This window comes from Talpa europaea (genome assembly GCF_964194135.1).
Source record: "Talpa europaea genome assembly, chromosome: 13".
NCBI classification, from domain to species: Eukaryota; Metazoa; Chordata; class Mammalia; order Eulipotyphla; family Talpidae; genus Talpa; species Talpa europaea.
In genome coordinates this window covers 78,114,770-78,128,956 of record NC_140080.1, presented here as the reverse complement: position 1 = coordinate 78,128,956, position 14,187 = coordinate 78,114,770, and the positions used below count along the sequence as shown (strand labels likewise).

At 42.6% G+C, this 14,187-nt stretch overlaps 1 protein-coding gene across 2 annotated transcripts in view; it reads right to left on the bottom strand.

The window, feature by feature from the left end:
* Positions 1–14,187, bottom strand: part of SETBP1 (SET binding protein 1) — a gene marked incomplete at both ends in the record, with an annotated part of 321,915 nt that overhangs the window by 91,416 nt on the left and 216,312 nt on the right. For both annotated transcript variants that reach the window (XM_084252039.1, XM_084252040.1), the window contains one exon: positions 2,873–6,332. In XM_084252039.1, the coding sequence (XP_084108165.1) occupies positions 2,873–6,332 (3,460 nt within the window). The remainder of the gene's footprint in view (positions 1–2,872; positions 6,333–14,187) is intronic.

Genomic DNA, 14,187 nt, shown 5'->3' with positions numbered 1-14,187 from the left:
ATAGAGGGGACATTTGGAATATAGACAAGGAAAGGTCAAGGCTTGCAAGGGAGGGGAATTGACAGATGGGGAATGTGGTCTGCTCCAGTAAAATACTCAGTAAGATGTGCAGGGACATCAGGTACAATTCACATAGACATCAAAACCACCAACAATTATGGCTCCTTAAAGCACTGAGAAGAAAATAACTCAATAGACACAATGGCAAAAATAATTCAAAGAACTGTATTTCAGCGAGCATAGAGGTGGAAATAGATATGTTTCTTGTCCATATATATGTTTCCTGATTGATACTTAGAAAAGGTTCGGCCATAAGGGAACTTTTTCACTGGCTGGGAATGGAATAAAAGAATGTCATCTTCCTTAGTTACTCTCACATGCACTCATTCTATAGTCACCATGCAGATGCTTGGGGGAGACATGTGGTCAGAGAGTAGATGGGATTCTGAGCGGAAAGGTAGTGATGGAATAAAGGAGCACTGGGCTGGATCCCAGGACCTGTGTTCCAACTTGGCCTTCACTAGTTGGGTGACAAGTACCACATGTGGGCAAAGCCCTGGATTTAGAATCAAAAGGGATAGAAATCTGATGTGTGCAGGTCCCTTGCTCTGAGTTTCAGTGTCCTGACATTGAAACTAGGGATGGAAATTCCTCTCTTTTAAGATTTCAGGGAGGGTATTAAGGAGAAATGTATGTGAAGAGGCTTAAAGAACTGAATCATACTATAGGAAAGAGTTCTGGCCTAACCCCTTGAGTTCCACATGGCAAGAAGGGAAAGGCTGTCATACAGACTAAGGTCATACAGACTGTCCATAATGGAGATAGACCTACTACTTCATTTTAGGCCTACTACTTCATTCCAGCATTCTTTCATGCCATTGTCATGATGCCAATTTCTTCCTACTACATGTTTGATGGAAAAGCAAGTAAGAGGGGCAGAGGAGTAGGAAGAATCTTGAATAAAGTAATGATCACCATGTGAATGTAAACAGAAGGAAACCTGAAGAACCAGGGTGGAGGCATCACACTCATGCCCCAGATATGAAGTGACTGGAGATGAAGCCCAAGCTGGGAAATTTCAACCAGCACCCAGCGATACAGTCCACCCACCAAAACATCCCCATAAGAAAGCTGAGAAACCTAATAAGCAGCAATGACAGGTTTTAGCTTCTGAGATCTTGCTTCTCAGGTCTCTTAAATTAGAATTATGATTTGTAGGTTCTTAGCAATATCATACCATCATTATTTTTTACTTACACAGTGCCAAGAAAATATAAAAATAAGACTATCCATTGTCCATGGCTAGTTTTGGTCCTCTGGATCGACTGTATCATGTTGAAAGAGAAAGCAACAGTATTTCTCATGTGAAAGTTTAATCTAGTAACTCCTGTTCAGGTGGGCGCAATTTAGGCTTTGCGCAAAATATGAGACCCTTCAACAAAGTTTGATGATGAGAAATGGGAAAGCACAGATGAGCATATCTGTTTTGGGTACATGTGAAATATGGGCCATTTATCACCTTCAGCAAATGCAAGAGACATGACTGCTAATTGGTCTCTTCATTAACCAAGGAGAACATCTACCACTACAGCAACTCACAAGCTAGTGCAATTTAGGGTGATCTTTTAGTGGCTTTTAAATCATAAACATATTTCTTTCTGAAATCTGTTGGTCTAGCAGAGGCCCCTAATTCCTCATAAACAGAATGCTTTTACTAATTGCGGGTTCCCTGAAAAAGGAGAGGACAAGCAAGGGATATATCTCACCCACACAGGTGGAATGCTACAACCCAACCTTAAACATGGATGATTAGTCTTTGTATATCAGGCTTTGGCCAGAGGGTTTGTACTATTTGGGGGCAGTGGATACATGAGAAATTTTGTAGCTTCTGCAACTTCTGGGAAAGGAGTTTCTACTCTTTTCCTAGGAAACAACTGCTCTGTGCTACAGGAGTCTTATCTATGTGATCTGTGGGTTAGGGATGAAGGGACATGGAAGGAAAAGTGTGAGACTTCCACAGCAGGGAAGCGTTGTGTGAGTGGGGAGGCTAGCAAGCAAATTCTGCCAGTAACCAACAAGGAATGAGATCTTTCCTGTGGCAACCAATATGTCAGTTTAGAGATTAGTGAGCAAATCCCATTCCCAGGAGATACACCTTACTTTGGTAAGGTACTGTGGGGCAGGGAGCTCACAATACCTTTAAGCCAAGCTCTCACCCCTTCCTGCAGGAAAATGATAAATCAGGGCTTTGCTTGGGAGGGCAGAGGGAGTGGGGGATACCTGCCCAGGTGCCTTGTTAAATACCCAAGGGCAAAGAGGTCAATATGTCCTCAGGCTGTGTCTCCGTTTTCAGTTAGGTGCCTGGATTCATTGGTCATAAGTTTCTAGTGTCTCTGCTGCAGACATCTCACTTAGGATGTGTGACTTCTGGAGAAAACATGTCAGATAAACTAAATATTCATTCCTGTTTGGGATGTTTTTGTGATCTTACTGGTTTTCCTAGTGAGTTTTAGAGGCTTTATTCAGCTAGCAACCTGCATCATCAGATAAGATGAGGACCCAAAAGCATCTTTCATAATAAGCATAAATGGGTTGGGAGTGGCTGTAGTCTAGGTAGCTGTAGGGGTTGCCTCTGAACCCACAATTCTCATGCAACGACAACAATAGAGAGAGGGAAGACTGACTCCCAAGCACAGAACATATAAAATGAGCAGGAAACTCAAATAGTCAAGGAGATCCATAATCATTTGATGCCTGCTACTCTGCAAACTAGCGAACACACTATGCTGAAGATGGCAGTTTCTTAAGTGCCAAGCCCAATAATTAAATAACATCATTCAAGTCAGATCATTCAAGAAATACTTGGCCTTACCTGGAGACAGGGAGGAGTCATAAGAGCTTCTCTCCTTGCGGTTCACCTTGAAGGCTTGGAGGTCCTTTTCCCTGTACGTCCCAAAGCCTTCATAGCTCCTCCGTTTACTCCCGGTCATGTCACTGTCCCACTTGTCACTCGAAGGGTTAATTTCACCGAACACGTCCAGGCTCTCCGGTCTTGTGCTGCCACCATCCCCTCCACTGCCAGAGTACCTCTTTGTGCACGAGTCTGCAGGCTCAGCGCTCAATTCCCCTTTGTCCTTGGCCTGCGTCCAATGCTGGGCATCAGAAAGAGACAGCGTAGACAGGGTATCCACCTCAAAGTTGTTCTTAGAAGCTTTGTGACCGGCTTCACTGTGCTGGTGCTTCTGTTTTTCCTTATGCTTGTTCTTCTCACTCACCAACTGGAGTTCTTTGTCTGCACCACTCAGTCGCTCGCTCAGTATGTGGCTGGAGAAGCCCGTGGCTTTGCCTGCAAAGAGACCGCTCAGGTTGTCGTGGGTCCCCAGGATTCGGTCTTCCTTGTGCTTATGCTTGTGTTTGTGTTTCCTCTTGTGGAGCCGACCGCCGGACAGACTGGCACTGCTCACCTTGGGAGGGTTCAGGGACGGCTGCATGTCGCCGAGGCTCATGCCTACAGGTCCCTGCAGGTGCACTCCATGCTTGGCTTTATGCTTCGCTGTACCAGACATCTTCACGTGGGAGCTTGTGTGGAACTGAGGTGGTGGCACTGTCGGCCTCATGAATGGGGAAGCTGCCCCCAGCGTGTGCGACAGATACAAAGGAGCTGGGTACTGACTGTAATAACCAAGGTTCATCATAGGCATTGACGTGTAAGGCATTCCATAGGGTGCATAGTAACTTCCACTGGGAATAGGGTAGCTGAACCCTTGTAAAAAAGGCACCTTTGTCATGGTGTCATTGGTTTTTGCAGGCCTACCACGCTTCTTCTTTGACTTCAAGTCTGAAGTCCTACGAAGATAGAGCAACGGGTCATACTGGATATATGGCACCGGGTAGTAGTGATCAAAATTAATCCGAAAAATGCTGGGATACGGATTCTCATGGTAAAAGGTGTAACTCCGGTGGGAGATCCTGAACACCTGGAACTTGGTGATGAGCTCTTCCAGGTCTGCCAGAAACTGGAGATCATCGCGGTTTTGCAGGCTTTTCCGTTTCCTCTTGTGCTTTGGCTTCTTGAGGCTTTCGTGGGCCAGAAAGTTGTCCACAATGAGATGCTTTTGCCGGTGGCCATGCCGGTTCTTTGTGCTGGTGTCAGACGGAATGGCCTCCGGGTTGTCCAGGGAGCAGAAATCAAAAGAGTACCTGCGTCGGGACTCTGAGCTCTTCTCCGCTTGGTCAGACGTGCTGTTGTTGTCCGTCCCAATGCCACTGTCGCTCGGGATGGTCTCCTCACTGTGCGACTCACTCACAGGGGACAGCGTGATTTCCTTGAGTGACCCAATCTCGCAAAGGTGTGAAGGTGAGTTGGCCATCAGTCTGGGTGGAGACAGCTTCCAGGTTCCGCTGTGGATTCCCTTTTGGGTTTTGGTTGGAAGAGCACTGATGGGCTGGAGATTTGGCATAGTTTTCAACTCTGAAAAATTGGTTTCAGTGCTGGCGGGGCTCAGGTTGCCATTGGACCCACCTAACTGTGTGGCAAGTGGGTGCATAGCTGCTGGTGAAGATGCCACAAGTGACTGAAAGTTGGAAGGCACGGCTGGAACATCCGGCTGGCTAGAGACAGGCCTTGGGTGCTTGATGGCTGTTTTGGGTTCTTCGGATGGGGGTGGCAGCTCTGCCCTTGGCTTCCGGCCCCTCTTCTTGCCAATGTAGATGGTTCCTCTCTTGCTGACGTTAATCTGCTTGCCCAGCTTGCTCTCGATGGCCGCTGCTCCAGGGCTGGTTTCCGGAGGCGCTTTGACCTTCAGAGCGATGTTGCTGGAGCAGGACAAGATCTGATTCAAGATATTTTTCCTCTTCAGTGTTTTCATCTTATTGATAGTTTTGATGGTCTTCTTATCTAACACCCCAAGCTTTCCAACTTTTTTGTGAAATTTCATCTCGCTCATGGGTTTGTCCTCTCCTGGCACCAGCTGGGCCAACTTGGCTAAACTGCGTCGTCTCTTTCTTTTCTTGGTGCCAGGAAACTCCCGGCTGATGGGGCTGACCGGACTGGTGGAAGTCCCCTCGTGAATTGTCTCAACCGTGAGCAAAGGCTGCTTCTTTGGTCGTCCCCGCTTCTTTTTGACTGGCGTGATCACAGTAAGACTGTCTGTGTTGGTGTACAGAGGGCTGGATGGGGTGATGGGATAGGCAGACGGCGGTTCGACCATCAGCTTATCGGAGGTGGCCATCACCGCCTCTCGAAGCATACTGGTGGGCTTGGGTTTGCTGCACGTCCACCGCCGTTTCGCAGCAAATTTTGGATGCTGGATTTCAGGCAGCTTTCTTGATGGCGAGTGATCCGTGCGTGTTGGAGGCGTCATGACCAAGGCCGGCTTCCGCTGCTTAGACATGCCTCCGGGGACAACCTTCTCAGCATTTCCACCGGTGTCAAGACCAACTGAGGGGGTCTCATTCTCTATCATTTTCCCCAACTTAGGAACACGGGGGTCTTTCTTATTTCCATCAGGGTTGGAGAGTATCCTATTTACTACCTCACTGCTCATAGAGATTCCAGAAGCCAGGGCTTTCTCTGGCATGATCTTTTCCACCACTGCTTTGATGGACGTTCGCTTTTTCCTCTTATGGCTGCTTGGGTCGAGACAGGGCGCCTTGATAGGAATAGTGATCCGGACATGACTTGAGTCATTTTCAGGATTACTCATGGCACTCACATTCTGCCTGGCTGGTGATGCCTCTTGGGCATTATCTGCAGAGTAGCCTTCCCTTTTCCCTTCTGTAATGTCAAATGCTTTCTGTGCATTCTTGACCCAGTCCAGGTCGGTGTTTGGTATGGTTTGACTTATTACATCTTTTTTACTGGACTTTTTCTTGCTGCTTATAGTAGGTGTTTCCAGGGGCTCCTTTGCACCCCCTCCATCTTGATCTACCAAGGGCTGAAGCCCATTGCACTCGGCAGAGCTGCTGGGTGGGGCTGGTGAGCTGTGGTTGCTGGGGGATGGAACCACAGCTCCCAAGAGCAGATCTTTGCTGCTGTTGGACAACTGGCTCCACGTGCTTCCTGCACTGCCTTTCTTACCCTGGGCTTTTGCGAAGGAAGCCACGGGCTCAAGAGCTGGGATCTTGCTGGTGCTTGCAGTTTCTCTGCCAGACTCTGGACTGATGAAGCAATTCTGAGTGGCAGGTCCACTGTCAGAGTTGGTGGACCAGTCCATGTGATTCTGGCTGCTGCTTTTTTGCTGGTGCTTTGGTTTTAAGGTGTCACCGGTGAAGTCCTGTGGGAGGCCTGGGTCATAATGGAGAGCTGAGTGTTTCTGTGGCCGCTCGTAAGCCTAAGGGAGGTGAGTGAAGAGGGAGAGAGAAGCAAAGATGAGCATGTTGGAGCTATTGAATGCTAAAAGGCTAAATTATTTGAAAGTTGGAAACAGATACCTTTAATTCTACAATGCTTTACAGGGGGTTTCTCAATTGCAGTAGTAAAAGTAGTATATTGCTCGGTTCTGAACATTAATAAGGATCTTTAATCACTGTCTTTCCACGCCCCTCTCTCCTCCCCCCAGAAACAACAGGAATCTTGACTTATCTTGGCTTAATGCAATCTCACAATAAGCACTGTTTAGGGAGAGGAAGGGCCGCTGAAGGTCACTCAGCCCAATGCCTACATTTTACAAATGAGAAAGCTGAACTTCAACAACGAAGAGTCCTGCACAAGGTGGCAGAGCCCAGGAGAAAATCCTGAACTTCCTGACTCCCAGCATTTTTTGCTTCTTATTTCTGTCCCTGCTTCTCCTCTAACACATGTCTTGCCCTTGCTTCCTTCCACGGCAGCTTATTTCTGTATGTACTTGATCCTGGTGTTCCACATCTCTGAACTCAAGCAAGTAGCTCATTAGGAACTACTGCAACAAGAAAAAAAACAGCATGAGTTGAGGAGTTAAGGGGGGGAGTATGAAGACTATGTAGGAGAAAGTGGGCTAGTCAAGGGCATGGAAAAGAAATGGAAGAAGGAAGAAACACTTAAGAATTGTCCCAAGGCTTCAAATCTTTGCCAATTCCAGGAGTGGTGCTGTTTGGAAGTCAGCCTGCTAAGGTCTCCTTAATCCTACACTAGGTATTTCTGCTCTCTTAGGGAGCTCTTGGATAGTCACAAAAGGAACCTTGGGTGTCCTGGATAAATGTGCCAGAAAAAAATCATTGTCATTCAAGGTCACTGCTCTGAACTCTTAGTTGTGTTTTTGTCTACACGGATGCTAGATGACCACCTCCAGACTTAAGCACCTCCCCTAGAATGACTCCAGTTAAGGACAGCCGGAACCTATGCTGAAAGCACCACAGAGCCACTGTCCGTCACATCACAAAGGGACTGGACAGTGGATGCATTGCCCTGAGATAGTAAACCTATTTTTCATACAGATATGCTTGCAGTGTTTCAGATAGATTTTCAATATGCTAGCAGCACAAAGGTGCATTCCTCAAAGCTTATTAAAAGTCTTGTTTTATACATAGAGTTGTACATTTACAGTATGCATTATCCTAAGGCTTGTTAAAAAAGAAAACAAAATCAGAAAATTAAAGAAAGCTTTGGATAATATCCACACTAAGAAGTATATGATGATTGGCTTAGTGAATTTAGGAATTTTTAAGCCTGGAATATGTATCTGTCTAATTATCCATCTATGCCTCTGCTGTCTATCTCTGTCTAATTACCTACATACCTACCTATCTCTCTATCCATTCATCTGTTCAGCCATCTATCCCTATATCAAATCTATCATCAAGCTCTACTCACTATTGATACTTTAGGACTTATACTTTATTAGAAAACATTTCTTACAGCCCCTCTTAAAGTCAAAACACAGATGGCAGAAAGCATTACGGGTGAAATTCAGTGTACTAAAACACAACGAGGGTTTCTTTCACACTAGTTCCTGAAATCCCTAGGGTTGTTTTCTGCTTCCCTGATTTTATGAAATCCTGTTTATACTTCCAATATTGAACTATATTTTTAAAGAATCATGAGATAGTCTCCCCAAGCTAAGCCTGGAAGTACCCTGGAGAAAATTAAGAAAAAAAATTAGCTAATTTTTTTCCTTCATCTTGCAGTTTAAAGATACCACCATCATGAAGATCCAGATAACTGATTCTGCTACTTGAGTTTATCTATGCGGTATTACTACTGTGGACCCAAGCTGTTATCCTACCCTTTGGAAAAAAAAAATCTTATTCACAGCATAGACTAGTAAATGCTACTTACTGATCATTTATGAATCAGGGTTTGGTTGATTCATCACATATGCTTTGGATTTTAGTTGGCACTAGGTATATATTCACAGAATGATGGGTCTAGAAGCGGACCTGGGGACAAAACTTTCTATTCCTTAGTGAGACAATGTAGTTAATTACTCATACAAGAACATTTTAGAGTTAATTTTTGGGTTCATAAAAAAGTACAGTGCAGCAAAAGGTTTAAGTTATTGTTTTGGACCTGGTTAAAACAGGACTTATAGCCCTCTTCTTTTCTTTATACCCTCCCTTCCCCTCTCTATTTGAATACTGAAGTCCACAGATGGGCTTCATGGTAAAGCAAAGACTAGAATCTAGGTTCTTGATTCCTACCAGTTTTCTTCGATTGCTCCACTTCTATTTCTTGGCACTGAACAGAGTCCTTAATGAACCAAGCTTAGCTCCATGCTCTATCTTACAGAAGCACTTCTAAGTTTTCATGAAACCATGTCTCTCATCTTTTGTGTTATTTTAGTTTTAATTTTACATTTGATCTGTTAATAGCTGTTTAATACCTGTTTCCCTTTCTTAGCCTGTAAACACTATCACAGAGGTACCAAGCACAATACCTGGCAACCAGTAGGCACATAGTAAGTATGTAATGAATACATAAAGGAACATATATTTTACTATGCAGATATCAATCAGTCAATAGTGAGATTAATGACCTGTATATTGTGACATATTTTCTGCAGTCACCCCTCCAATCTAATTTCTGATGCTATTCTTTCTGCATGCACCACTGTCTCTCATAAAGACATCTCTCACAATCCTTATAATGTTATGTGCCATTTATTTGCATACTTTTCTGTCTCTCTCTTCTAGACACTAAGTATGTTGAGGTCAGAGACTTTCTAATTTATCTTCTTATCTCTAGTGCCTACTAAAAAGCGAACCACCCAGAAAGTTATCAATAAATGTTTGTTGAATGAATATACAAAATAATGTTTGGGATGCCTATTACCGTGACAAAATATATGGCTGCATACAAAAGACAATAAACTGTCAATCATTCCCTGGATAATGGCTCATAATGAAATTGAAGCACTCAGATGCATTAATGTTGAACAAAAAATCCTTCCCTGATACTTAAGACTAAAGACGTTTGCAAGTTAACTCCCCTTCAAAGCAATTTTTACTGTTAGTCCTCCCCCACCTCTTGTTAATTGTTTCACTTTCCAATTAACTCTGCCTTTGGGGGAAGACCATGTGACCAGCAGGAGGGTGGATTTCACTCAGGCAATTGAAAGGTGGGGCCGCTCCCTTACAGGCAGGGCAGACCAGCTGAAAGTAATGCAGTTAAGCGTGCCTGGATCCCTGTGCCTCCATCTGGACACTGCCTGATCCCATTGTTTCTACCATTTCGCTGCAATTTGCCCTGCTGCGAGAGCTCTGCAATCAAAGGGCAGGGTGGACAAAAGGGAAGCACAACAAAGGATCAGGAGTAATAGGGGAAATGGTGCTTTCCACCCTGCACTCTGATGGGCTGCGGTGAAGGGGCAAAGAGGACTAAAAGCACTGCTTTCCGAGGGGCCGGGAGAACAGGCATCCTCCAGCCTTAGCTGATGGCTATATCCTGTTGAATTTCATGAAATCCCATTTCTTCATCTGTCAGCCATGACATATTACAAACACAATGGCGAGGCTGTCAGTTCCAATATGTCCTTCACTGAGAATTGAGCACTTACTCCATTGAGACATAGATGGACTGGCAAAATAGGCTGCTAGCTCAAGGCTGGGGCAAGCTCGAAGAAGAGAGAAGTACAGGCTCTCCTCCATCCTTCTCCAGGGGTCTGGGGATAGATCTCCTTATGGGGGAGGTGGTCTTTGAAGAGGGCCTTTATTAACTCATGTAGCACATGCTTCCATTTCCCTTTAGATTATGAGTTTTTCTGGGGGAGAAGTCCTGAATCTTTAAAGGCCTTTATACGACCCTCAGTCTTAAAATGGTTAGTAAATGAGAGAACAGTCAATGGTAGTCTACTTTGAGCTGAATAAAGTGTAGGACACTTTTAATGCCAAACATCTCTAAGCTTCCTCTCTGTTCTCCCCTCAAGGAGTTAATGTGAACCAGTCACATGGAAGACATGGCTTACTTTTATAACAACAGCACATTGAGGGAAGGCCAAGTATTGGTCAGTGAAACACCATTCTGAAAATGCTGGACAGATTTCTGTCTCAAAGTATACTTATGGAAGCAAGTTCTTCTGGGATGTGGAGAACTCTTTTGTAAAGTAGTTAACTATCTCTTTTCCCACAACCAAAGTATAAATCATATACATTTAAATTTTGCACAAGTCAGATTTCTTTTTAAAAGCATTTAATTTTTATCCATTTCTTTAAAACAAGCACTAGATCACTGCATAACAACTTAAAAGTTCATAAAAATGGGAAGAAAATGAATCACCCAGCCTTATTTCAGGCTTATCTAAAGTAATACTTGTCGCAATGAGAGAATAACATGGCTATTTGGGTCTGAGAAAACTCATATAATTCACCAAAATCAAGCATGACTTTTTGGGGGATAAACTTCTCTTTTGGGTTAGCTGTGTTTGTGTTTTCTGCTGACACCAATCATTTAAGTTTACTGTGTGTGAGATCTTTTGCATCACATAAGCAGGAAAATATGCCCGGGTTATAAAGGAATGAGGGTAGCTTTAGCTCTTAAATTGGTACTTGGTGCTTCTCTCCCCTCGAGATGTAGTCCTGGATTACGATATCAGAATCATCTAAGTTAGTGGTTATTAATACAGATTCCTGGGTTCTACTGCAGATACATCAGTTTGTAATCTCCTAGCGTGGGATCAAGGAATGTGCACTTACCATGCTCCCCAGGTCATTCTGATATACAATCTAGTTTTAAAATGACTGATCTAATAATGCTTTAACACCATTCCTCTGGGTGGGGCTCTTGTATGGTTGGTATACATTCACAGCACATTTTGGTGGTAAGTATACAGAGCTAAACCCATCATAGACCTGTTAGGATGTGCAATTTGGCACCATAGAACATTCCTGTTTTGCTTTTGGAACTCTTTTGTAATTTGCATAGTACAAACCTCAAGCAAGTTCCCCTGGTTAGGTATTCCAAGTCCATTGCAAAATGAGATGGATAGAAGACTCAGTGGTATGATATAGGTGAGGGTGTTGTCTTTGCAGAAAGGACAAGGCATGCAGGTGACCTCCCACCCTGTATTTCTATTTCTCAAAGTCACCCAGATCAATCTCCAGAGCTCTGGGGAGCATTCCATCTCTGAGACTGGAAGCAAGTGTTCAAGTCTGTGCACGAGTTGAGTGTGGGAGACAAGGAATGCAACCCCACTGTCTGATTAAAGGTTCCCAATCCTGACTATATGTTGGAATCGTTCAGGAAGCTTCATAAAGAACACCATTACTTGGATCTCACCCAGACCAACTGAACCAACGTTCTAGAGGTGGAGTCTGAGGAGTAGTATGTTTTTTCAAGTGCTTGATTATCTCAATGAGCAGACAGAGTTGAGAAACACTAGGTTATATCAAACACAGAGGTCTGGGTTAGGGACTAAAGAGTTTCTGATGATATCAGGAGAGATGTTTTAGCTCAGATATTTTCAAATATGTTTGACAGAGCCCAAGTATTTTGTAAAGATAGTTCTGAACTGTAGCCAGTGGATGAGGCAAGAGAGAAACTCCAGACCATTCTTTTAACTCCCAATAGAACAGAGGTTTGTGAATTATTTCATTTAAGAGAGGGAAGGTAGTAAGAGTAATTCTGTCATTTAAAGAAAGAATTTGAAGATGATCAACTGGCTCATAAATAGGGAAAAAAAAATCACATGCCATCTTCCATTGAACTTGCCCTCAAAGTACCTCTCCTCACTTAGTTCATTCCTGCATTTGCTAATGATAGACATAGAGCCAGTACGCTCCCTATTTGAACCACAATTTTATGATCCTCTGATTCCATGAATCTTATAGACTGAATGTCTGTGTCCTTCCAAAATTCATAATTTGAAATGTTAAACTGCAATGTGATGCTATTAGAAAGTGGGGACTTTGGAAAATGATTAGGTGCTGAAGGTTGATCCCTCATGAAGGGGATTAATGTTCTAATAATAAAAGTCACCCCAGCCAGATTGCTGACCTTTCACCATGTAAAGATACAGAGAGAAGATGGCTGGCTGTCCATGATCCAGGGAGCAGGTCCACACTGGAAACTGGATCTGCTGGCATTTTGATCAGAGACTTCCAGTCTCTGTGAGCAATACATTTCCATTTACAAGTCACCCAGACTATGGTATTCTGTTTTTGCAACATCACACATTAGGAAAAATGGGCCATATCTTTGCCCATTACCATATACTTCCTTGAGTATATAGTAATTCCACATAATTAAAAATAATCACTGTCATGGATCCAGCCATAATGGTATTAATAGATATGAAATTTCACCTTTCTATGGGATCAAATAAAAAACTGAACAAAATATACGAAGAATTTTTTTTAGGTATTGGATAGTAGATGCTAACAGATGTGATTCTAGAGAGAACAGAAACTCCTAAGACTCCAAAGTATCCCTAGATTTTTGTCTAGAGAACTTTCTAAATCTGGACACAAGGAATGAAATGGAACTTAGAGAGCTGTGATGTCAATGGGTGGAAGAAACAGAGATCAGAGATTGCGATTGCTGAAGGGAATGCAATTTGGGGTACAGGGTATCTGAGATGCAGGAATTATGGAGAAAAGAAACTTTAGATGTTTTAATAGGGATCCTTTATGTCTTTGGTCAGATTTTAATCTACACTTGAAGAAATGACTCCATGAGGCATAATAGATATCAGCTACTAGCAGTCATAAATTGAACATAGAGCCCTGAAATCATGTAATACTTAACAATGGTGGATATTTCCGACTAGTCAGAGTGGGGAGGACTTAATAAATATCTGAGGCATTCAGTTTAGATCCCATAAATGGTACTCTTTAAGAAGAGGATTGCTCTAGTCTGAGAATAAAGCTACACTAGTATATCCTAGCAATATCTAAGAAGAATAATAGGATAAAGTTTATTTGCCAGTAAATTAACTATCTATTGAAACAAAAGTCAAACTCTTTAATGAAAAGCAACAAAGTCCAGAATCTTTATGATTTATTACCTACAATATTTAGTACACAATAAAATTTATCAGACAAGCAGAGAAGCAGGCAAATGTGACCAATAACCAGAAGAGTAGGCCTCAAAACAGCCTTTATGAAAACGTTCAATTATTTAAATGAAAAGATGGGCATAATTGATGATATGATAATTATAACAAAATAACCTAATGACAATTCTATATCTGTGAAAAATATATCTGAAATGAAAAATTTACTGGATGGGCTTAACAACTTACAGGATACCGCAGAAGAAAAGTTCAGTGAACATGAACCAACCAGCATCTTTAAGATACTGGAAAATGTAGTCAACTGAAATTTTTATATCCCATAAAAATAGCCTTTGAAAATGAATACAAAATAAAGATGATTTCAGATAGGTGAGCACAGAGAATTCATTCTTGGCAGAACTGAATGACAAGAAATTTAAAAGTTCTTTAGGCTAATGGGAAATAATATCAGATGAATACTCAAATCTACACGAACGAATGAAGAACTCTGGAGATGGTAAATAATAAGGACATAAATACAATATATGCTTTGGTCTTAAGACCTTCAAAAGGTGGCTAACTGCTTAAAGCAGAAATAATGGTGGAACATAGAGATTATAAACCTACAACAACAATAAAAAAGGACAAAGGGGAAATACATGGAAGTAAAAACTTATAAGGTTATTGTATTTGAAGGAAATACTATTAGTTCACAGTAGACTATGATACTTTAAGAGTGCATATTGAAATTTCTAGAGCATTCACTAAAAATAAAGCATGGTTG